This window comes from Lissotriton vulgaris, chromosome 3_1 (genome assembly GCF_964263255.1).
Source record: "Lissotriton vulgaris chromosome 3_1, aLisVul1.2, whole genome shotgun sequence".
Lineage (NCBI taxonomy): Eukaryota > Metazoa > Chordata > Amphibia > Caudata > Salamandridae > Lissotriton > Lissotriton vulgaris.
The window spans coordinates 1,669,154,898-1,669,180,682 of NC_141689.1; the positions used below are offsets into that span (position 1 = coordinate 1,669,154,898).

The 25,785-nt window shown below is 47.3% G+C and overlaps 1 protein-coding gene across 1 annotated transcript in view; it reads left to right on the forward strand.

Moving 5' to 3' along the window:
• ANK2 (ankyrin 2) overlaps positions 1-25,785 on the forward strand; it is an 874,236-nt gene that overhangs the window by 496,168 nt on the left and 352,283 nt on the right. The window contains exon 23 of the mRNA XM_086962136.1: positions 17,962-18,034. Within this exon, the coding sequence (XP_086818262.1) occupies positions 17,962-18,034 (73 nt within the window). The remainder of the gene's footprint in view (positions 1-17,961; positions 18,035-25,785) is intronic.

Here is a 25,785-nt window from a genome sequence, read left to right on the forward strand (position 1 = left end):
GGTATTTAAACGACAAGCCCGCTATCGCTAGGGGGCATGCCGCACCAAGGGCCGGGGCCTGTCCCTGCAGAACATACAGCTCCGACTTATTTCAATTCAACGTATAGCTGGAAATTCTGCTGTGCGTGTCACAGATGTGCAATAGAGCCGGTACCCCGCTTTCGGGGTTTGTTAGATAAATCAACATATCGTCTGCATATAAAGACAGCCGGTCTTCCCACCCTTCACTCCAGGATATGCCCTTGAGGAGAGGCGAGGTCCTTATGAGAGTAGCGAGAGGTTCTAAGGAAATAGCGAACAGTAGGGGCGATAGGGGACAACCTTGCCTCGTGCCCCTCCCCAGTGGGAACGTGCACAAGATATGTCCGTTAGCTACCACGTGGGCCACCGGGTTATTGTATAGTAGTCTGACCCACGCGATAAAGCGGGGCCCGAATCCCAAACGCTTCAGTGCCTCAAATAGATACGCCCATTCCACGAGGTCAAATGCCATCTTAGCGTCAAGAGCCAATATCGCCGCTTGTGTGGTGATAGAATCTGCTCTAGCTAGCACGCCGTGCAGCCTGCGCAGATTCAACGCTGTATTTCTATGTGGCATAAATCCGGACTGGTCCGGGTGTATAATTAACGGTAGATGGGGCAGGATTCTGGTTGCTAGGAGTTTGGCCAGAATTTACCTGGTTTAGGAATGGTTACTATGGTCGCCGCACGCTGGTCCGGCGGAAGGGAACCCTTCTCTAGACATTCCTTAAACATCCCCAGCAGATGTTCACTTAGGGTCTCAGGCACTGCTTGGTACCATTCAATGGGTATGCCATTGGTTCCCATTGCTTTACCCGGGTTTAGTGCCCGAATCGCCAGCTGGATTTCATCGGCGGTGATTTCCGCTTCCAGCTCACTCGATGTTTCCGGTGATAATGTTTGGACCTCGATCGGAGCTAATATTTCTCTGGCCATCTCAGGTGTAATCACATGTTCCGGGGTGTACACCCGTTCAAAGTAGGTCGCAAGTAGTTCAGTGATACGTCCCGGGTCTGTGTGCACCGCCCCTTGGTCGTCCTTCAAGCGTTGGATCCCCCTAGAATTACCTTCCCGTTTATCAAGCCACGCCAACATTCTCCCAGCCTTTTCACCCACCTCGTAGATTCTATTTTGAGTGTCAGTTATGTGCCCTCTTACTTGGATGCGCAGGTGATCGTTGTGTAATTGTTGTTGAATGGCAAGTGCGTGTAGGGTTGATGGAGAGGGGTGTTGTTCATGTGCTGTGGTCCGTTCCTGTAAAGCCACTTCCAGATTAACTAGTTCTTGGGACTGCTATCTTTTATGACCCGTGATGGAGTTAATGGCTTGTCCCCTTAAGACCGTTTTATAAGCTTCCCATAGTATCTCGGGGGAACGCACTGAGTGTATGTTTTCTTGAAAATATTGAGTTGTTGTTTTTTTAAGAGCCTTGCGAACCTGGGGAACCCTAAAGTAGGTAGCGTGAATGGGGTATATGCGTTTGCGCGATCGTACCTGAGAGGAAAGCGTCAGTGTAAGTGGCGAGTGGTCCGAGATTCCTCGAGGGTGGATTGCCATTGTGTCTATATGTTGGAGACCGTCGCCCAGTATCAGGAAGTGGTCGATGCGAGAGAGACTGCCGTGCACAGCGGAGTGAAAAGTGTATTGCTTCGTACCGGGGTGGAGATATCTCCAGATGTCAGTCAGTCCCATGGCCGTTACAAACCGCTGGAGATGGGGGACCCCTCCCGTGTGAACCGGTGTGGGGAATCTATCGAGTTGTGTGTCCAGAACTGCGTTGAAGTCCCCCCCTAGGATGATCTCACCCTCGGGGAGAGTCAGAAGGAAGTCACCTAGTTTTGGGAGGTGAACCGAGTGCAGTGCCGGTGGGATATATACTGAAACCAAATTGAAAAGCAGAGCAGCCCTGGTCGTAAGTCTTAGTCTGTAAGGGGATGAAACGTGCATTTTTCTGCATCAGGATACCGGTCCCCTGGATCCGGACGTGAACCCAGAGTGAACCATCATTTTATAGCCTCGTCTATCCAAGGCCTTGGTAGCCCCCCCTATCAGATGAGTTTCCTGCAGTAGGGCTATGGTGGGTTTTTGCCTTTTGATTGCGGTCAGCACCAACCCCCATTTAACCTTGTCCCCAAGTCCTCTAACATTCCAAGTCAGTAAACGCAAGGAAGGGCACTGCGACTCAGGGTCTACGTCACCCATTACAGGGACGGGAACGTTAGCCATTAGGTATTATGGGATCCATGGTGTATTGGCTAATAAGTGTATGGTGGCTACGCAAGTGCTTAGCAAAGGGCTGAGGGACCTCACGGGGGCATAAGATCATTGTCCATCCCACCCATCTTGTATTGGCTCATACAGAAATCTAGGCATTGTCTTCGACCGTATACATACATTCCTAACTGTAACAGTACAACCCCCCCCCCCCCAACCCCCCTCCCTGCTACCCTGCCTAACGGACTTTCAACTGCCCGCCCCCCCAACTGAGCAGAGTGCTTGACCCATCCCACAACCAGAGTACTTGCGTGTAGGGGGGAGAGCGTCTCCCCGAGCAGGCGGCATCCCTGCGTGCCGTTGGGGTGTTCATACCAGTGTCCGTATGCAGCTGTTAAACAGTGTGTAAATGATCAGCGGTTGCCCTGTCCACAGAAGTCGGAGTATGGGGTTCATTCTTCACCGCCGGCCCCCGTAAAACCACGGGACGGAGAGCTTTCCGCCCCTCCTCGACCCGACGTCTGTGAGCCAGTCCTGCTGTCGCCTCTGCGATCCTGATTAGACCTGTGTTGCCTCCGCTGCCGGTCCACAGTATGCCATCCCTCAAGCCAGTCCCGGGCCGCGTCCGGAGAGTCGAAAAACCACACTTTTTTGTCCGCCACCACTCGCAGCCGGGCCGGAAAAAGCATCGAATACGGCAGTTCCTTTTCCCTCAAGGTTCTTTTCACCTCCAGAAATGTTCTTCTTTTCCTAGAGACCTCTGCCGTGTAGTCTGGGAAGAAGGCAATTCTCGAGTTCTGAATTTGGATCGGTGGCGCCACCCTTGCTGCCTGCAAGATGGCGTCGCGGTCTCTGAAATTGAAAAGCCTTGCCAGTATTGGTCTAGGCGACCCTCCTGTCTTTGGTTTGCCCCCCGGGACTCTGTGGGCCCGCTCCACCGAGAAAAAGTTCGAGAGGCCTTTGGGCTGGAGCTTGGTTTTGATTAGTTCTTCCACATAGAGGTCCATTGCACCCTTGTCTTCAGATTCCGGCACTCCTAAAATTCGAACGTTATTGCGCCGGGTGCACCCTTCTTGGTCATCCAACTTTTCTCTGAGCAGTTTGTTATCAGTTTGTATCCGTTCCATCGCCGTTTATAAATCAGACACGTCTTCGACCAAGGATTTAGTGGCAACCTCCACCTGTTTGACCCTTTCATTCATTTTCTGGAGGTCCGCCCGTATCAGGGTGACTTCCGTGGCCGTTGCGCCCACCGTTGCCTGCACCTGAGCCAGTGCCGCCAGGACGTCCTCTAGTGTGGCCTTCTTCGCCCCTTCGGTTTCCGATGTTTTCCCCGCATTCTTGCCCTGATCTTGGGGAGGAGTTTGCCTCTCATAAGCGAATTTGTCTAGTTTGGCCTGAGTAGTGCTATTCCTGGGGCCTCTGTTAGACATGGCCTTGGTCTTGTGATAGTCGCAGACCAGTGTAAAAAAGTCCGCGGTCGGACCAAGGAGGGCCGGTGCTTCGTTATCTTGCCGTCGTGGGCGGCCGCGCTAAGCGGTCGTTCAGCGCTTACTAATAGTAGCCACCAGTGATGCTGCCAAGACCACGGATCTTTATAGTTCCACCCGGGCGGGTGGTTCTGTGGGGGTGGCTGCTGGAGGAGCCCGGAACACGACGTGAAGCCAACGCCCAAGATGGCGGGTCTGGTTGTTCGAGTTTCAGCGTTGTCCGCGGCGCCTCCGGGCGTGGCTCCACGAATGCCCGTTGCCACCAGTCGCCACGGGGCCCGCTTGTATCAACGGGCCGCCGGAAGATGCCCACAGGCTGTCCTGGTAGTGCGTCCCGGACACCGGTACATCCGGCCAACCACTGCCGCCAAAAGTCTACTTCCGGTCGGATCCAAAGTATACGCAACTCCGCTGCCTCCAGGAGAGCGGTAGGCCCCACCTCACACCGATCTCTGCCAAGCGATGTCGCGCTGTTCCAGGGTCTTCGCTGCTTCAAAACTGGTCCGCCAGGTGCTGCACGGACTCAGGGTCCGATCCACCCCTTTAAGCACCTCGAAAATCAGGATAATTATGACGGATTTCAGTGGGAAGCCGCCTTGTCACGGGAGCCTCTCAAAGCTGCGGCCGCCATCGTTGGCTGCTAGCCACGCCCCCTAAATTGCGATTTTTGCATTTGGGATGATGCATCCCAAATGCAAAAATACCGGGAGCAAAGGGGCAGATTCTGAGAATCTGCCCATTTGCTCCTGGTATTTACTTTGATGCATATGCCTGAATGTTGTTAATGTTAATGTTAATGTTATTTTGGAATTTGTAAAGCGCAAACTATCGCTCCGAAAGGAGCATCCTGGCGTTATAGAGAGGGGGAGGTCAACAGAGGTGAGATCTATATGGCAGCGAGTACATAAGCATCTGACAGGTTAAAAAGCCAGGTTTTAAGTTGATTGCGAAAAGGCGTTTCCTGATCAAGTAGCCTTAGCTCCTTTGGCATCCCATTCCATGCCCTAGAGGCCAAGATACTGAGGGTTTTAGTTTTGAGGTGAAAGGGGGGATATTGGCTAAATTACAGCCTGCTGATCTCAGAACTCTTGTGGGACAATAGTGGGAGTATCTTTTAATGAGATATTTGGGGCCGATGTTGTTTAAAGCTCTAAGGGAGGTAACAACATTTTGAAGAGAATCCTTTTATGTAGGGGGAGCCATTGAAGTTTCCGAAGCGCCGCAGAGGCCGATGATTTTCTGGGGAGTTTCAATACCAGGCGAGCCGCTGCATGTTGGACACTTTGTAATTTTTTTAATGTCATTTTTTTTTACTCCTGCCATAAGACCATTACAATAGTCAAGGCGGGAGAGTATAAGGGCCACCACCACAGATTTTCTTACATCAATGGGGAGAAAGTCAAAGAATTTTTTCAATGATATGATGATGTTAAAACAACTACCAGCCAAACTCCTTACTTGGCGGTCAAAAGATAATGACGCATCAAAAAGGATGCCCAAATTCCTGGCCGTTTCTACTGAACTCGGAGGCGAAGTGGCTCCCTCTGGCCACCAATCATTGGGGCTAAAGTTAACATTTTTCCCAATGGGCAGTATTTCTGTTTTCCCGGAATTGCATTTTAAACAGTTATTATTCATCCATTGGAAAACGTCTGCAAGACAGCTCCGAACGTTTTGTTCAGCCGAACAGGAATCTTTATCCAGGGATACAATCAGTTGTGTACCATCAACATATGATGTTACCATTATCCCATAGGATTCAAATAAATAAATGAGGGGCACCATATAAATGTTGAAGAGTAATGGTCTCAAAATAGAGCCCTGGGGAACTTCTGAGGTGATACTCTTCTCCTTTGAGTGGAAAGGTCCTAAGGCGATGGTCTGAGTTCTTTCTAATAGGAAAGATTTTATCCAATTTAGAGCCCCGTCTGTTATACCATTTAATTTCAGCCTATCGAGAAGGATTTTATGGGAGATGGTATTGAACGCCACCGATAAATCAAGGAGAATCAAAACGGCGTTCTTCCCTTCATCCTGTACATTTCTAATGGTATCCGTTGATTCCATGAGAGCCGTCTCCGTGGAATGTTTTGGACGGAAGCCAGATTGATGAGGCTGCAAAATATTATGTGTCTCCACAAAATTTGATAACTCTTGATGAACCATGTGCTCAGTAATTTTACCAAGGACTGGAAGCAAGGAAATGGGGCGGAGATTAGAGAGGTCTGAAGGATTTTTATTTTGCTTTTTCATCAGGGGTCTAACTATGGCCTTTTTCCAATCCCTGGGGAATAGTCCCAGAGCTAAGTGATTCATTCACTATTTGGTTAATTATGGGATTAACCACCTCAACTATTTGATGAAGGATGTGAGGAGGGCAGGCATCAGACGGTGATCCTTATTTACAGGACATAATGGCCTTATGGGTTTGTGCAAGGGTTACAGGCTTAAACATCGCAAAAGTATGCCGCCGTGAAGGCACGAGGCCACTAGTACTCACTCTACTGGAGCACACAGTACGTACGAAACCATCCTGTAATCGTTTTATTTTAGTCGTCAATCTGGTCACAGAAATTTTGTGAAGGAGGGATTTCTTGTTTCACGACTGCCGGGTGGGTAAAAGATTTTACTATATCAAAGACGGTTTTCTGTTTTTGCTGGGCTTCCCGAATAAGTTTTGTGTAGTAAGCCCTTTTGGCAGTTTTAATATTTGCAAAATAAAGATTCCTATATTTTATATACAGACTTTTTGCAAGTGGATCATAATTCTTCCTCCAATTTCTTTCCCCTTTTCTGCACTGAAGATGCACTTCTGCTAGGGACTTCGTATACCACGGTGCGCTTATCTTTTTGGATTTCTCCTTATTTTTTGCAGGGAGTTTTGGTGGGGCAAGATTATTAGTTGCAAGTTGCATCCAGGTGTGGAACATTTTGGGATCCTGCAATACGTCACCAGAAAGACTAGGGACCCATGATTGAGCAGAGGCCTTAAGCTGGCTATTTTTTGCAATCGAAGCCCAGCTTTGGCTAGTGGCAGAAGAGGGAACAGTTTTTACTCTTTTCTGCGTATGCCCTGTATTCACCTCAAATGGAATAAAACAGTGATCTGCAGTGACTCTGGCGATGCTGTGGGAAGCTGTGGAAACCAACTTTGCGAAGGGTTGAGATTCGCTATTGCACAGGGGAGTTGCAGCGTAAGATGCATGGCTTGGTAGATTTTGAGACCCGAATGGCTGTGCTGGACGAGTAGGATCGTCGCGCTGATGGACAGGCAGTCAGGCAGTGTGTCATCAACTAGGTCTCCTACGGCAACAATACCAGCAGATCCTGCTGGATAAGGCTAAACAGTCCTGGCATGTGGCTCAGAGTAGCATTTATCAGTGGGGAGACGAATTGAGTAAGATGCTCCATAGACTATGTCAGAGTGTTCCTCATTCCTCCCCTGTTCCCATAGTCCAAGGCACATCTGGCACGCTACTTACTGACCCCCAGGAGATAGCGTGCAACTTTGCTGTTCACTTCGAGGGTGTCTATGCTCATACAGGAGTCTTGTCCCTGGAGAAGACTCTGAATTCTGACAGGCCCTTCCTCTCAAGACTCTGTCTTTGACTGATTGTGATCGGCTGGATCGGCACCCTTACGGGAGAGGAGCTCTTGACCACTGCGAAGGCCCTTGGGCCTATTGGGTTCCCATGCGAGTTCTTTAAAGCTTTTATGCTGAAGCTTCGGGAACACATGCAGGAGGTGGTTCACTCTGCGGTACATACCGCTCTCCTGCTGCCGTATTGGTAATATGCAGAGATTGTAGTTTTTGTCAAACCTGGCTGACCAGGCAATGAGCAATCCTCTTACCACTCAATTTCCTTATTAAATCTCTAGGTGAAAATTATGGCGAAGGCACTTGTGCACAGATTTGTCCATTTGATCCCTGACTTGGTACATCCTGACCAAGCAGGATTTATGCCTCACTGTGCCACTCGTCATAGTATACAATGACTGTACAACATGCTGGTGCTCGCTGACAGGTTGTGGGGACCGGCGGAAATTCTCTTGCCTGATATTGACAAATCCTTTAACTCTGGGAATATCTATTAATTCTCCTTCCATGCATTAATTTCGGCCCCTAGTTTCTTTCCTATCTGTAAATACTGTACACAGATTTAACAACATTGGTTCAGGTGGCGGGTGCCAGGTCGACCTTCTTCCCAATACATGGGTGACACAGTAGGGTTGCCCCTTGTTCCCCCTGCTGTTTGATCTTGCCACTGAGCCTCTGGCAGATTGGGTGAGATTGGACGTTCAGGTGCAGGACTTCAAATGGGGAGAGCTTCTTTCAGATAGAATTGTATTAAATGTTGCTGACGTCCTCTTCTTCCTCAACTCCCCTGGCGAATCAGCGCCCTGTGTTATGAAGATTCTTCGTATATCTAGGGCCTCCAGATAAATAGATCTAACTCCACGGTGCTCTCAGCTGGTGCTTGTCCTCAAGATTTAGGCTGGGCATCTGACTTGCCGGTGTCACTGAGCGGGCTCAAATAACTGGGTATTTTTGTGTCCCCTGATCTGACTCTCGCATGGTCGTGCAATTTGGAGCCTGTTTTGACTCGCCTGCAGGAGGATGCCCGGGTTTTTATTCCTTTTGCCTTTGTCCCTGACTGGTCTGACTGCCAATTTTTAAAATGGTGTCCTTGCCTTAGTTCCTTTATCAATTACAGAGGTTCCCATATGATATTCCCCAGCGGCGGTTCCGTAGAGTGATTTCCATCCTCACTGCTTTCCTTTGGGAGGGGAAATCCCTTGTATTGCCCTGAGTAAATGTTTCCAATCCATATATTGTGGGGGAATTTATGCGGCGGATATCGAATCACATTATCGTGCCTCCCAAAATAACAACTGGTGGTATGACACCCAAGGTGATCCTGCTTATGCGTCTGAAAAGTGGGCGATGGGAGACACCCCCATTCTTTCCTAATCATACAGCAGCAGAGGTGGTGATACTCGTCCCCCGGTGGCAAGAGTGGTTCTAAATCTATACCGCTCTTCCCTCTGGCAAATGGGGTGGTGGGGTTTAAATATAGCTGGCATGGTACACATGATAGGCCTTAGTCCATCTCAAGGATTAATTGAATTTAGTGCTACTTATGTTGAACTAGCTGGAAACATACAGTGGCCTTTCAGTCTTGTGCCCAGAGTGGTCAAAGCTGTAATTGTTTCCTCTGGATATGACAAAACCTACTACTGCGACTGACATATCTGAACTGGACTCCATAGTAGAATGGTGGGCTGAAATACCTGATCAGAGAGAGTATGTCGGGTTAAACGTGGGTCAAGTGTTAAATGGAATTTGCAGGTCGGTACAGGGAGGATGAGGGTGATCAGGTCTTATCTATGCCTACTATATGAGATATTGAGTCAAAGTGAGTATAAATACACTATTGATATTCTGTCAACAGTGGAATGCTCAATGTCGTTAAAGGGGGTTCCTTATTACAAAGAGTGTTGAAAAGTTTGTTGCATACCTACTATGTATCATGCGACCCAAATTTAGTTAAATGTACTTACATTTACAAAGTAAAAAAAAAGAAAAATATATTGCTTGGCCAGTGACAAAACCACACATTGGGCACTACAAACCAGCATAATGTATACCTAGACATGGGAAGTTCACTCCGGGTATACAGCACAATTGGCCCCACTGTGTTCCCGACACTACTCCGTGCCCTATGACTGTTGTTACACTTAAATGAACTGAAGGTAATAATAAAAATATTTGTATAGTGGTAGATAAACTCAAATGTGAGCCAACTTTCTCAGAAAACTGCCACCAGTTCATCACCATTTTATTGTTTAATTGACCTCAAAATCATTAAAATAGAACAATATCAGTTACAACAGTGTGAGCATTAATATTGGCAGGAATATGTTGGCTTAAAGAAAAACATATTAAAAAGGGGTTACTCTAATAACATTAAAATGAAAAAATAATTATAAAAAGTTAAGCAGATATTTTTCTAAAAATATGGCAAAAGCAGGCGCTAGATCACAACCTCCACTTTTTGGAACCATATTCATGCAACCTAGCAGTACATAATCCACTCTAGTCTACGGCCCTTCTTACGAGTTTAAGTGTTATTTATCGCATCTGATAAATATCGATATCACAGGGTACATTATTTATCGGGTGGAATATATAACACCTATTGCGAGTTGGTGGGGAATAACATGCAGTTTTTGGTGTTTAAAGTGCCTAATTCTGCCCGGTAATAAAGGTTAAGGAATTTACACACATCTAATAATTTTCAGATGCGTTTAATACCTAACAACTCGTAATTCCGACCCGTGAGTAAACACACAGGTCGGAAAAAAACACCAAAAACTCATAATCAGGACCTTACTGTTCATCCTGCCAACCATTTGCAAGTAGCTTGCATAATCCCCACTAATGATCACACCAAACTCCAATTAATTTAATCTACCAAAAAGAAGCAGGAGCAAATGCAATAAAAAAAATTCCCAAAGAGCACAAGACTACTCCCAGTAACCAACCATAATCAATAACTATTGATTATGGTTGGTAAGTGCTATTCATTGCAAACCTTTTCAGCGCTTTGTCAGGGGTAGTGTTTATAAATTCAATTACAATATCTCAGGTATCAGACTGCAGTTGAAAACCTTAACATGAAAGTCAATAGAAACTTTGAAAACTAATGGCTTGAGATATTTCATACGAACTCCCTTAATCCTTGAACACTTTAGAACCATGTGGTGTAAGTCATCTCTCCCTTTAATGCACCCACGGGCTCCTGAATATTCATTGCCATGGTGCCCTGCCCTCTGGATAAAACAATAACACCATTAAAAATTAGTGTTGCTGCAGCCTATCCAGGGCAATAGCTAAATAAGTATTTACATTGAATTCTCTCTTTCACTGATTGAGGCTTCCTTTGTAGGCTAAGGAACGCACCATGGGCCTCCTTCAAGAGGTTATTCCTTAGGGCAGAAGGCAGCTCACATAGAAAAAAGAAAAACGTGGAGAAATAAAAGATATTTCTCCTCGTTGTGCCTCCCTCACACCTTCCCTGGGGTATTAAAGAGCAACTCCTGTGCTAAAACAAACCTAAAAGGTCTATCCTGTATCTTTTTTTTAATTAATTACTTTCTGCAAACATATTAAATATGCAAAACACATTTGGCAAAACTATAAACAAATATATATATATATATATATATATATATTTTTTTTTTTAAACCAATGAAATGTATGAAATGGTAGATATTACAAGATGGCCACTGCTTTTACAATTGAAATCTTCTTCTTTGTCGATGAAAAAAGTCATGGCTGGCAGGGTTTAAAATGGCGAGTTTGTTTGTACACGAACTGACACTGACGAAGCTAGTATAGCGAAACGCGTCTGTCTGGGGTGAAGGGGGGTTTGCAATAAATAATCTTTGAAGTCGGACACCAGTGTGCTTGCCATTTTTCAACTTGATGGAGTGCTGCAATATATATATATATATATATATATATGTCAGCTCCACACTGCTATCTGTTAGTCGTACTCTTCCTCACGGAAGACAGCACTCCCGGGGGGAGTTCCAACAAAGTATTTATTTCTTAGGAACTCAGGATGCACAACAGACGCGTTTCGGCTGAATGCCTTCTTCGATGTTTCTAGCACAAAACGCCAGCGCCACCATTGTTTTGTTAAAGTTTTTCTCGCGCCATCACCAAGGCAACTGAAACAATAGACAGACTAAAACAGCACATCCCCATTCTCTGGGGGTCGAAGTCCCGCCATCTTTGAGTGTCAATACATGTGCGATTACTGACAATAATAAACATTCAATGTACACACTTCTCATAATGCTGAGAACTAATATGACTATTGTAATTCATAATCCTAATTAAATTCATCACAGTATCCAATCAAGCCCTGTATGGGCAATTTCATTTCTTGCCATAGAACATAACACAGATAGCGCATAATAGATATTTCCCAATTCATATGGCGGCTGGAGACAGCCACTTCCTATATCATTCAAATTAGAATCTTAAACTTTGAATTAATCATACTTGTTTCATGTGAAAGAGAATAGGAGAGCTCTCTTATTCTCTTTCACATGAAACAAGTATGATATAGGAAGTGGCTGTCTCCAGCCGCCATATGAATTGGGAAATATCTATGCCGCTCTTGTGCAGGTCCCTGATGTGGATGGGATGTGAGACTGTGTTAAATGTTTAGTGTGAATAGTATTTATGATTAATGTCATTTTGGTCTATGTAATCTACAATATACTATATTTTTATATACTCTTGTGTGGTGTCTCTTTTGTGGTGTATTCATTCTGTTTCTTTGTGATTGTGTTGTGCAAATGTTTTACAACATTGCCTCTAATGATAAGCCTGACTGCTCTTTACCAAGCTACGAGAGGGTAAGCACAGGTTATCTCTGGTGTGGAATGTTCTGGTGGGTTCTGCCTGGCTTAGGTACATACCCTAGCCAACCCGAAAAACCATTTCTAGCAGTGGCTTTTTGCAAGCCTGAGTTCCTCAGTGTATCAACGGCTCTTGCCATTGGGTTGTGCTTATGGGGAGCCAGTGTGTCTGCGCATAAGGTGATCCAGCTGTTGAGTTTTTTTATGACTTTCAGCTAGTTGCTGGTGTGCTTGGGCTGATGCTTATAGAAACCGGAAGCCCACTCTTCTTCTGAGATGCTTTTCTAGCTTTGGTAGGCAGTTCTGGTGGTGGTGGTGGTGGTAGGTCTGTGATCGTGCAGGAGGGTATGCTGAAAATTATGAAGGCGTGGTCTGTCCAGGTCATAGTGTCTGGTTGATCGACTGTGATGTTGCTGATTGAGGAGAAAATTGAGTTTAATAGGTGTCCGGCGGCGTGGGTGGGTTTGGTAACGTGCTGGGTGAGGCCAAGATTTCTGAGGTTTTCTGGAAGGGCAATAGAGTATGGGTTGATGCAGTCTTTTATGTGAACATTAAGGTGTCAGAGGAGGATGAAGGTGTTGCGTTGAGGAGAGGTGGGTCGAAGTTTGTGAAGTTGGTGGCAAAATTAGTGTGGGGTCCTAGTAGACTGTATTCAAGAATATGGCTGTGATGTGTATCTTGAACATGAAGTGTTCCGTGTAACTGGTTGTAGTGTCCATGTATGTAGCTCAGCTGATGTTATCTTTAAATATGATTGATGATGATCTGGGCTAGTGCTGATGGTCCTGCCTAACTATCTTGTAGCTGGTGGGGATGGTTTTAGCAATGTTCGGGGCTGAGGTTGGGTTTAGCCTTGTTTCTGTGAGAAAGAGCAGGCATGGAGCCCGGTTGTACAATAGGTCCCATATCGCCATGGGGTGTTTGATGAGCGAGCTTGTGTTGAGAAGCATGCATGCAAATGTGGCATGCTGTATGGGTGGTGTTTGGCCTGTGTAACTGTGAGCAGGTGGCTGGTTTGTGTGAGTGTGAGCAAGTGGTGGCTGGGAGCTGTTGGGCGGGAGGGGTGGGTGTAGGGTGTGGGAGAGTGCATAAGAAAGTGCAGGAGGCATTTGTGAAAACTCCATTTGCGTTGAGTAGTGCTGTGTGGAAGCAGTGCGGCGAGCAGCAGTCAGGGTAAAGAGCATGGAGGAGCACAGCAAGGTATTGTTGGGTAGGGGGAGAACCAGGGTTTCTAGCACTGGGCGTGGCCAGTTGCAGACAGGCACAGATGGGCAGACCTTTGGCAGACCTGCTGTGTGTATCTGCACTGCAGCCAACATTAAATAGGTCGTAGGAGGAGGAAGGAGTGCAGGGTGCCATGGGCTGGAACCAGTGATGTCACTTTCTGTGCAGATGGATAATGGGAAATCTAGTAATGTCACTTCCAGTGATGTCACTTCCTGTGCAGTTGGATGATATTGAATCCAGTGTATCCACTTCCTGTGCAGAGGGGCAATGGTAAATCAACTCCTCCTGCTTGGCTTCTTTTTTTAAAGGGCCTGTCAACATTTTGCATTATGCCAGGGAAATTTGTGTCGTTGGTACAATTTCATATTACATAAATTATATGAAATGCCAGAAATTACGGCAGTGCCAAATTGTGCACACTTTTTCTCTCCAGGGGACTGGTTCGAGCAGAAAGTGTCTCACAGAAGACAAGCTCGAACAGAACATGTGTACAGGACCCATTTTATCCTCAGACCAGTCCCCTTACGGGTACGTTAAGTGATTTTTGAATGTGAGATATGCCCTTGCGTGCAGATTCACTCTGGATTCCACAAACCTCACTTTTTTTTAAATGTACACACAATGTTGCATACATTTTCTCAGAATCTAGTATAATTTCAGGAAAGAATGTACGATTTTACACACTTGATGCAGATGAATTTAATTGATAAAACCTTTTTTCTTAATCAGCAAAATCTCAGAATTCACAGAGCTCTTGACAATCTCTGCTGAATTTCCTTTATTGTGCCTCTCCTTCTGGTGATGTTATGAACGATAATATTTTGATTTAATGTATGGTCTTGTTTCAGTGAATTAATGAATTAATACAACTTTCAACCCTTCCAATAAAGTATCTCCCAGAAAACTGCTCAAGACTCACTGGCAGTCTCCTGTAAACACAGCATTTAAACAAGCTCCACATTCATCAGTTACAAAATCACTTGTTGGCCCTAGTGGGTTTTTAATGCTCTATAAAAAGATGCAAAAATGATTTGCGTTTGGAACGTCTGAGAAATGTAAACCCTGTGATTTGGTGGCTTAGCAAATTATTTACATTAAAATATGCACATTTGTGAACAGGATGCATTGACATAAAGGCACATTGTAGAGTGCAGGTGTAAAGTAAAGAGCCTGAAATGACACAGTCTGGGTCAATAACAACGATGTACGGTCCATAAGTGAGCACAAATTGTTATTGGTTGAGAATCTACCTGATAGGACCTGACCGTGTAAATCACTTTCCTTAGCAGAAGTAAAACATACAAAATAGATGCAATTACCGGTTTAATAAGTTCTCTGCTATTTTTGGCTCTTTCTATAATTCGGAAGCAAAAACAATGGTGGTATTCAGCATCGGATTGTTCTGTGCCCTATTTACTGGTGGGTCTAAATGAACCCAAATTGAGTCACAAAGTCTTACTTGCCTCATAGCTTCAGATATAAAGGCTTGTTTTTGTTGATTCAAAGGCGCCCTTGCTTCCCTATTCATGCGCCCAGCTCTGCATCTCAATGGCTGCACGGAAACCAGCCAAATATTGACAAAGTCCAAGGACGTCTCAGTGAGAACTTCCAGCTCAGACCGGAATCCGAAAGTATAAAACAGTGTTTTGTTTTAATCCAGATTTGAAGCGGGTCCACAATGACTAGCCAAGACTCACGCCAAGACAAGCATAATAGACTACGAAACTAAACTGTCCATGAAATAGACTGTGATGGAGACACTAAGGGGCATATTATCAAGAAAGGGCGTTAAAATTATCGCCGCTCTTTAGCGGCAAGAAACTGCTGCTAAAGCGCCGATAATGGGCTTGATAATATGCCCTGGAGAATTCCCATAGACGCCCATGTTCACACCAGAACATGGGCTTCTATGGGAACACACAAGGGCATATTATCAAGCCCATAGTTTCCAGCCGTGAAAGCGGCGATAATTTTAACGCCCTTCTTGATAATATGCCCCTAAATTCAGAGGGGCATGTCGGGGGCAGCGTTACTGATGTTATCCTTCATAAGTAGCAAATTCCTAATTTCTTGAAACGTAAGAAATGATTATTCTGTTGCTTTAAAATTATATTTATCTCCAGTTCCTGCATTCCCTTGGGGTTTGGGAATGAAAAAGGGTACCATCCTGCTTTTGCAGTGCTCCTCTTTTTCTGCGGTGTGGTGAAGATAATTATCATGAAGCAATACAATTGTGAAAATCAATGGCATTTAAAAGAAATGGGGGGAGCATATTATCAAGAAACGGAGTTCACACTATCGCCGCTTTTGCGGCAAAAAACTGCCTCTTAAGTGGCGATAAGGGGCTTGATAATATGCCCTTGTGAATTTCCATAGAAGAAATAAGTATTTGGAGGGGCACTGCAGGTTAGTGTCAGTTCCTTGAGGGAGATAAAGGAAATTAACACGTATTCGTGTGCACTCGTGGGTCGTGTTTCCGTCAAAACACGATTCTCATATGGTTAGTAGTGTATGCATCGTGATGCAAATACATCCCCAGGTGAGGCACTCCGGTATAGTTCAATCAATGATTCAAAACGTTGTATCAAGTTGTGGATATTTATTCACAGTTCATGGTAATCATTTCATTGATATTATTGTCATATCAATCATGTTGACGTTGATGCAATAAGTTCAAATGACAAAAAATGAAAGGCGAACACCTCCGATGCATTTCGGGCAGGGAGCCCTTTGTCAAGGAGCGCTGAAAGGGAGACAAGATGCCGTGAGGATGGGAGTAACGGGTCTCCCTTTCAGCGCTCCTTGACAAAGGACTCCCCGCCCGAAATGCATCGGAGGTGTTCGCCTTTCATTTTTTGTCATTTGAACTTATTGCATCAACGTCAACATGATTGATATGACAATAATATCAATGAAATGATTACCATGAACTGTGAATAAATATCCACAACTTGATACAACGTTTTGAATCATTGATTGAACTATACTGAAGTGCCTCACCTGGGGAAATTTCCATAGAAGCCCATGTTCTGGTGTGAACATGGGCTTCTATGGGAATTTTCTATGGCATATTATCAAGCCCATTATCGCTGCTTTAGCTGTAGTTTTCTGCCGCTAATGCGGCGATAATTTTAACACCGTGCTTGTTAATATGCCCCCCGGTGTTCGCGTTGTTGGCGTTCCCTGCCAGGCTGCCGCCATATTTAAACTCCATAGCAGTGTGTGAATTATTTTTTACCATAATCATAGTCTTGCAGAGTTCCAACTATTGGCCTAAGATATTTCGCAGAATGTCCTACTTTTGATGGTCTGTGCATTTGCCCAGATTTATTGTGTGAGTGTTAGTGGGCGCTGGTTACTCGTGTTGTATGCATGTGCATTAACTGGTTAGCTTTACCTTGTGCGTACTCTTACCTCCATGTCCTATGGGTAATTTCCAATAGTTTGTTATGAGAGTGTCTACTTTGCTTAGCTTTTTCTCATGGGTGCTCTGAAACTGCGCCAACTCAGTAACATCCATGGGGCAGATTAACAACCCCCTTGCGCCACTTTTGCCTCATTTTTAACATGGGAAAAATGATGCAAAAGTGGTGCAAGGGGCTTGTAAATCTGCCCCCGTATGTTTTCGGTGTGAGTGCATATCTGGTTTAGCTTCGCCTCACAAGAGACAAAACAAATAACACTTGCATTAAAAAGTGACCCGCAAAAGTCCAAATTTTCCATAGGAGGCACTCCTTGCACCTAATTACGAGTCCTTCATGTGCTTGTCATTGCTTTTGCAAGAAGTAAGTGTTTTTTGGAAGGAAAAAGCTATAATTTGCAAATTTCTAAGTGAGTCACTAGTAGGGATTCAGAGCCCAGGTAAATAAAATAGATCAGTAAAAAAATACACAAGACATGGAAGATTTAAGCACCTTGTCGGGTCAGTGATAACCCCTGCTAACATTCTAGAACACTGCCAAGCAGCAAATGTGGCTTCCTGGACAAATAAAACAGCTTTTGACAAGCTAGTATTTAACTGAAAACTGACCCTAACACAGAGTTGGCAAAAGGCCCCCATCCTTTCACCTCTGTACTATTAACCTTCCGCTTGTCCCCGCACTTGTTTATCTCTCAGCGCGCAACCTCTTCACTCCCATCTGCTTTCAGTTGTAATAAGCGTTCCAGGCCTCCATCACTGTATTTCTGGCATTTCCGGTCCCCACGCAGGACCGCACTGAGTCACCGCAGCCGTGCAGAGCGCGCGCCCATTATTATTAGTGCTGAGGATTGGAGAAAATCAATGCAGACGAGCCAACTGCAACTTTCTGTGTGTCCGGTTTCATCACCGGAAATGATTCCTGCTTTCTCCTGCCGAAGGACAGCGAATGTGAATGGGCCGCTCCGTCCAGAAGTGCACAGTGCAGAAATTGTCACCGTTATTTGTGCGGATGCTCTGATAGGGAACGTTTCCATGGGTAGCCGCCTCTGTGAGTGTGTGGACACTGGCATCTTTGCTTATATTTTGTTATTTTGCAATTATGTTTCATTGTGTTTCTCACCTGGCGGTTGACCGATGTTTTTGTCTCCCCAGACGGTGACAGAGAAACACAAGCTGAATGTTCCGGAAACGATGACCGAGGTCCTGGATGTCTCGGACGAGGAAGGTGAGTCTTTTCCTTTCGGGCTCCTGTCAGTGGTGGGTACAGTGACAGCTTTGCAGGCCCAGTGCTTGGTATATTTTCTTTGTCTGAAAATCTTGGCCTATGCAGAACACAATATTTTCAGACACAATGTGATTGCATTTTAAGTATAAAAGGACAGGGTGGTATTTATTTGTTGTGCCCAACGATTGCAAATCGGCACCTTAATGACATTTTGCCCCTTTTGAATCACAGATTTAGGATACATTATTTAGGGTGATTCCCCATTGATATAGATGCCCGTATTTCAGATGCCTTTCTGGAAAATGTAGGTTCAGGTTTACTAAAAATTGGGCAGTGCAGTGAGTGCTGCCTGAATTTCTGCAGTGTTGTGTTGCATGAGAGGAAAACATGTTGTGCAGCGCAATATTCGGAAAGAGTCATGTGCCTATGATGTCGTCAGTCGTGCATGCGCTAAAAGTCCCATATTAGAGTTATGTTGTGTTATGGCTTGCAGAAAATAAGAATGCACGGCGTGTTACGTGAAATTTGTACTCCAGGCACAACTACCTTTTATGTGCACATAACAGTCGAAGGGTAAGCTGTGTCAAATGTAACTTCTGGGTATAAACAATTAAGCACTACCTTTTGCAGTGTCATGCTCTCAAGGAAAATAAGCCCCTTCCGGTTTGATATTGAAATAGGCCTACAGTTGTGTGCAGTGGGCCAATCTGACCCCTGGCCCCCGTGCCACATTATCTCATACACCATTGATAGCTATGGCTCTGGACCTTCATCTATGATTGTTCTATGTGGTGTGCACCCTAAATATGGAATCCAGATTATTGAGGCATGCAGATATCATGGACAACATTTGAAATCCATAATATCAAAAGGTGAGTATGAATTTCTATACCAACTCCACATGTGTGTACCTTGGTGAGATATATATCTTCAAGGTACTTAGAAGTGGAGATAGAAACAGTAAATCTATACCTCCCTATTTGCACTTGCCTTCCAATATTTCTTCCCTCAAAGTCGTGTTCATGATATTCTTGTATGCCGATATTCTTGGGCTCAATATTCAGTGGTAGAACCATCTATGTCAATTTCTGAAATAGGTTTGGTGGTCTCAGCCTGGCTCCTGTTGACTGTTTATTGCTTGTTTAAGTTTGAAGACATTTTTATTATTAACCTTTCGTTGCCACATTCGTATCTTAATTTCATACCAAGTGCATAAAAACTATGCTTTACAATGAGCAATAGGTAGTCTCCAAACAAAACTCCCCTTCTTCCCTTCAGCCGTCCCAACCCTCTTGCCCGCCTCTTTGGTATTCCTGCAACTTTAGGTTGCTGTAATGTCATAGGCTTAAAGCTCCTAGATTTCAATGGTTGCCCTGTCCGTTTCCTGTATGTCTCTGTGGTGATAGAGGATTGTAGTGTAGTAATCATCAAGTTTGGAGGGGTGCAGGAGCTTTGGTGTTTGGAGATGCTTTGGGCACGACAATTACTTGAAATCCCTTTCTAAAGTTGTCAAAGAGACGACCCTATTCTTTGCTGAAAAGTCGATCTTCTCCTTGAGCTAATTTCAGCAGTTACTCCATACTAAGAACCCATCACAGTCTTTCAGTCCTTTCATATCATGTTCAGATGGCAAAGTTCATTGGCCCGAGAGGCTCAAAACGGTTTGCTTAGTTGTGAGCAGGAGATGGGTTATCAGTTTTATTTATTTTGCAGTTTTATGTAGTGAAAACTCGACCGAAAGGTATTGATTGGAGCTCTTTACATGAGCAGCAGTTACGTTACACAAGGACAAATTCATTTCTTGGTAGGCATGGTGAGATATAGTGATTTGCCCAGAATCACAGGATGTTGAGCCGACGCCAAGGCTTAAAATTGGTTCCCCAGCTCCAAAGTCGGCCGCTCTGGACATTAAGCCACATTATCTCACCTCCTCACATCCTTTGCCCAAGGGTCCATGGCACGGGCAAATATCTGGTTTAGGACGACCGAGCAGATTCGCCTTCAGGCACCTAGACTGGTCTGAGCAAGTGATTTGTTATATTGTGAAAAGTACATACTCCAAGAAGGGCTATATTTTAGAGCAGGACCGGAGTTCATGGGTGGGGAGGCCCACTTCACAACCGCTCCAACACTGGGGACAACCCCCTCATTTCATTTTAGCTAGACAAGCATGGGTGTAAAGCTGTCTTATAGAATTTTAAATATGGTCTCATTCCGTCCAGAGTGTAACATACAGTTGTTAGCATGATTTAGGATTTCTTTCCACTGACCTTCGTCCAAAGTAATGCCCAGCACTCTCTCCTACTTGCGTTGAAATGTGTGTTTGTTGGCTCCTTGTGTGGTATTTATCATGTATATAATAGAATAGGAATGTTTATCATCAGTGCAATAAAGTAGGTCTTTTTTGAGGGGTTTAAGGGCTCTCATCCTCCTTCGCTTAATTCTCGGCTGTTGCAGCCAGTGGCTCAATTGTAAATATTGATACCCTTCAGTCTCTGTGAGGTGGTACTGTTCCTTTAGGAGTTCAAAGGATTTGACTGACCCCTGTAGGCACATGTCTCTTTGGCATATGGAGGTCTGGTGAGCCCAGGTGTGACTTCCCACAAGGGTCCCGCTGCTATTTTGTGGTCTATCACACACCACCCTTTCTCTGTTTCGCTACTTGTTCAGTGAATCAATGACCCAGGCAGGGGGTTCACATGCCCCCCTGTCTTGGATGCAACAATCCCTATTTTCAGCTGATCCTCTCTGCGTCACCCTGCCTTTTAAAGGCGGCAAAGTTCACCTGGAGGCGGCTATAGATTCAACCTGTATTTGGAGAGGCAGGTGTACTGACGGAGCCACCTGGCTGGTCCACACACGCACACACCCCGAGGGCGGGCTCGCCCGAGGGTATAAATAATCGTGCGCGAGATCGCTCGTGGTCTTCGGCCCAGAGAAGTAGCCAGTCTCCGTGTGACTCATTATTGTGTATTTAAGCCCCACTCTGTGGCATAGGTGTTCCCTGCCCACTTGTGTGACTTCGGTCACCACATTGGCGACGAGGCGGGTCTCCCCACGCCTCGCCCCCGCGGACACCCGCTGGCGTGCTTGCCTCGTATCCGCGGTGCTCACGCCCCGTGCGTTCGAGCCGGTGTGGCCGACAGACCATCGCGAGTGCCCACCCCGCAGTTGTAATTGCACCCGTCCGGTGCCCTGACCAGTGTCATCTGCCGGCTACAAGAGGCCGCTCGCTTTGGGCCCACATCATCTTGCCCTACCATCTCGCCTGGCCCGGCGCTCAGGTGAGACCTCCCTGGGATGAGGCGTCCGCCCGCTTTTGTCCCCTGGCTTCTGCGCCGCACCGCGCACGTTCTACAGGGCCCACCTCCGCTTGCCGGCAGCCGGTGTTTGTGCCACCGCCCACGTGTGCACCGCCTGCAATCTCGCTCGGGGGACTGGCTCGGCCCCCGCGAGTTCGGCGCTTGCCGCACGTGTGCCCCAGCACCCCTCCCTACCCCCCCAGAGGATAATGTGACCAGGGGCCCAGCGCCCAGCCCTGCCGCCTACAGAACCGCCCAGCAGCGGCCCACACAGTCACGCTCCTACACCCACCGGCTGTGGGTGCAAGGACAGCCTGGGGACCACATCAGAGGAAGGTGGAGAGGCACATATTACTGTAAGGATACACCCCTGCGCTGTAATCCAAGCCTCCTGAAGAGCTACAAGACCGAGGACATTTTTCTGCCCGGCACCAAGCCCAGAGATGCATGACACACGTGGGTGTGCCCACAAGGCCCTAGCTACCGCCCCGGTGACACCACGCACCAGCATATCCTGCGCCTACCCGAAAAGGATGGAAAGGCGGTAGCACAGCAATGCCCACGCACCAGGAATCCGCGCTGGGCCACGCGACCAGGCCATTCACATAATCACCACGATTGCCGCCACTGGGGGCACCGCATCGTCAACGGCACCAGCCCACCAGCCAGCCGTGCTCCAGAATCCCGCGCGTCAACAGGCCGCTGCCCCGGCTCCTGTCCATGCCGCGCTTAATGCGCCTCCCCCCCTGCCACGGAATCGCTGCCCCGCTCCCGCCGTTAAGCGAACTCGCCGACCCATCTACCGCGGCGGCAAGGTGGCGCTCCTGGATCGGTCGCCTTGACCATTATTTTGTCGGCGTCATGGAAACGGATGGGAAAGTGAAACGGTCCCTACTCATGTGGTATGGCGGAGCCGAACTGTATGACCTCTTCGAGACACTACCGGACAGAGGCAACGATGATGACTACACCGGAGCGGTCAATGCACTGAATCGTCATTTTGACCCGCAAATTAACCCCGACTACGAGTGGTTCAAATTGCGTCAGGCCCGCCAAGGAGAGACTGAGACCGTCGACGCCTACTATGCCCGGCTACGGAAACTTGCCACGGCCTGTGAACTGCCTGATCAAAGACTAGAAATTCGTGCACAGCTCAGTCAAGGCTGCAGATCAGTTCAACTCAGGCGCCTCATACTCAGATAGCCCCGCATCTCGCTCGATGAAATCCTTGTCCTCGTCAGATCTCACGAACTGTCAAATGAATGCGCAGATGAGATGGAGGCTGCACTGAACCGTCCCGGAACAGTGACACGCGCGTCAGTGAGCAAAGAAGACCGACTGGACGTGATCCGCAGACGGCCACAACCGCCGAGGGGAGGCGCAAAGACCGCACCGAACTCCACGTGCGGCAACTGCGGTATGGACCACCCGGCTGGAGGGAAGTGTTACGCAAAAGGAAAGACATGCTGTTACTATGGAAAACTCAACCACTTCGTAAAAGTATGCCGGAGCAGCGGCGGCCGTCGTCCCAATCCTGGGGCGAGAGGGCCCACACAGGGCGTGCGCCAGCTAATACTCGAAGACCCGTGGCCTTGCAGTGACACGGCGTGCTCAGCGTTCAACTTGGAAGACGATGACGACAACGTATTTTTTGTGTCGTTTGTCAGCAGAGAAGGCTCCAGGAGACGATCGCCACCGATGTGTGACATCACCATCGCAGGCTTTCAGGTGCAAGCCCTGATAGATACGGGTGCTTCGGTCAATGTTGATGGACAGCGTCCATTACGAGAAACTGTCTCCGTGCCCGCCCCTCTGGCCGTCCAAGGCCAAGATCTACACCTACGACAGCGATGACCCGCTCCCGCTACGTGGGATGATGGGCAGCAACGGCCAGGAGGTGAAAACGAAATTTCACGTTACGGGAGGAAAACGTGGAACTCTGCTCAGCTGCCATACAGCGGAGGATCTTCAACTGGTTTTCTTCGCGAACCAAGTGCACGAGCTACACGCGGAGGAGATGCTGAATGATTTTCCCGCGTTCTTCCAAGGCCTGAGCTGCCTGAAAGAGAAAACCTTCAAACTGCATGTGGACCACACGGTCCGGCCGACGGTGTTGAGACAGAGGAGGGTGCCATTCCACCTGCAGCCGAGGAGGAGCTTCGGAAACAAGAAGAACTAGGGGTCATCGAGAAGGTGTCAGGCCCGACACCCTGGGTGTCGCCCCTTGTAGTTGCCCCGAAACCGAAACCGAAGCAGCCCGGCGTCATTCGCTTATGTGTTGACATGCGCCTTCTGAACAAAGCAGTAAAGAGGGAACGGCACCTGACGCCCACAATGGATGTCATCGTCGCAGATTTAAATGGAGCCCGGTGGTTCACCAAATGAGATCTCAACACGGGATACCACCAACTGGAGCTGCACCCGGACAGCCGCAACATCACTACATTCTCGACCCACGTTGGCCTACGCCGATATAAAAGATTACTGAGGTCTTTCAGAACGCTATAAGAGAGACACTCTCCGGGCTGCCTTGGGTTATCAACTTGAGTGATGACATTCTAGTCTTCTCCAAGACACTTGAGGAGCATCACGTCCACCTTAGAGCTACTCTTCAGTGCCTGGCGTATCATGGCCCCACTCTGCACAAAGCCAAGTGCTCCTTCTACCAAGAATTGGTGCATTTCTTTGGTTACATTTTCTCTAGAGAAGGGCTACGCGTCAACCCGAAAAAAAGCGGAAGCCATCCGCTCGGCGCCAAGACCGACGTCGGCGACAGAAGTCAGCAGCTTCTTGGGGATGGACACATACTGTGGCCGCTTCATCCCCAACCTGGCATCACTCTCCGAACCTCTTCGGCTCCTGACGATCATGGACATGGTCAGCGAAGGAGGACGATGCGTTCGCAGCAGTCAAGAATGCACTCGTAGATGACAAAGTCATGGCTTACTTTCACTAATTGTGCTAATGGTGTTCCAGGTGACTGCACCTGTTTGAGCCACCCTAACTAGGGTAACCATATTCATTTTTCTCTTTTCTTTTTTCAGGTCATGCAAATGCATGAGTCCTGAGCCAAAAACCGCTGTAGGCACATTATAGCCTATACTCTTTTATTTACACACTTAAATATAGTCCTTCACTTTTCGTTATTTACACTAAAATAATAGATATACGTGAGTAAGGTGGGGAAGTTGTGCCCCCGTCCTGAAGAAGGAGCATATGCTCCGAAACATGTCAACGCACACCTGAGGTACTGTCCATAGTCACGACAGAGAACTACCTCGCACTGCACTTCTTTTAACAGTACCAGCCCGGGGTTGTGAATAAAGTTTTTTTCCCATACACCCACGAGCCAGGTACTTTTTAATCCTTCACCATATCCCACCACTCACATTAATACCCCTACCACGTACACCACATGCACCACACATAGTCAATACTATCAGTGCTCCCGCGTAGTCGTAGGTCGCAGTACGCCGCATTCCGTTACAGGGGTGCGAAGACCCCTATGATGAAGCATGACACCAAGGGGCCTTTTGGTGTGTGAGGGGTATTTTACAAAACACTGGGTGCTCCCACACTCCTGTGGGTAACACTTTCCCCATTCACTGCGAGTAGGATTCCCTTTGTTTATGTTACTTTCGCCCCAAACAGGCGCACGGAGGTCGTCGTGGATGCAAGCCCGGTCCGACTCGGGGCTGTTCTCATGCAAGAAACGGAGGCCCGGGAGTGGGTACCCACCGCATACGCCAGGTGAGCGCTGACTGCCATGGAGATGCACTATGCGCAGATTAAACAGGAGGCCCTGGCAATCAAGTGGGCGTGCCAGCACTGCCACCTATACCTATATGGCCACGAGTTTCGGGTGGTCACGGACCACAAGCCGCTGGTACCACTATTCGCGGGGACCGCCAGACTTGCCCCTCCGCGGATAGAGAGGTGGGCCGTCCAGCTGCAGACATATCGCTTTGATGTTATCTTCCGACCAGGTCCTTACAACCTGGCGGATTTTCTGTCGCTCCACCCGAACGCCACTCCTCTCACTTCAATGCAGGAAGAGACAGAGGAAGTCGAAGAATTTGTCCGGATGATACCACAGGAAGCATACCCTGTTGCCCTTACATTGGAAGACCTCGGGAGAGCCACCGAAGAAGACGAGTGCCTCAGCATAGTGAAAGCCACGCTGGTGGACCGTAGCTGGAAACGTTTCCTGGATGGCGTCAGCGCTCTCATTGCAGCAGAACAGACATTTAGACAACAAGTCTGGAGGGCCCAGAGTGAACTCAGCGAAGGCCCTCACAGGGTGGTACTGAGAGGCACGGCCATTGTAATCCCCACAAGCCTACAGAAGGAGGTAGTACGACTAGCGCATCAAGGACATCAAGGAGCGTCTAAAACCAAGGTACGGCTACGTAGCAAGGTGTGGTTTCCTGGAATGGACATGACGGTGGA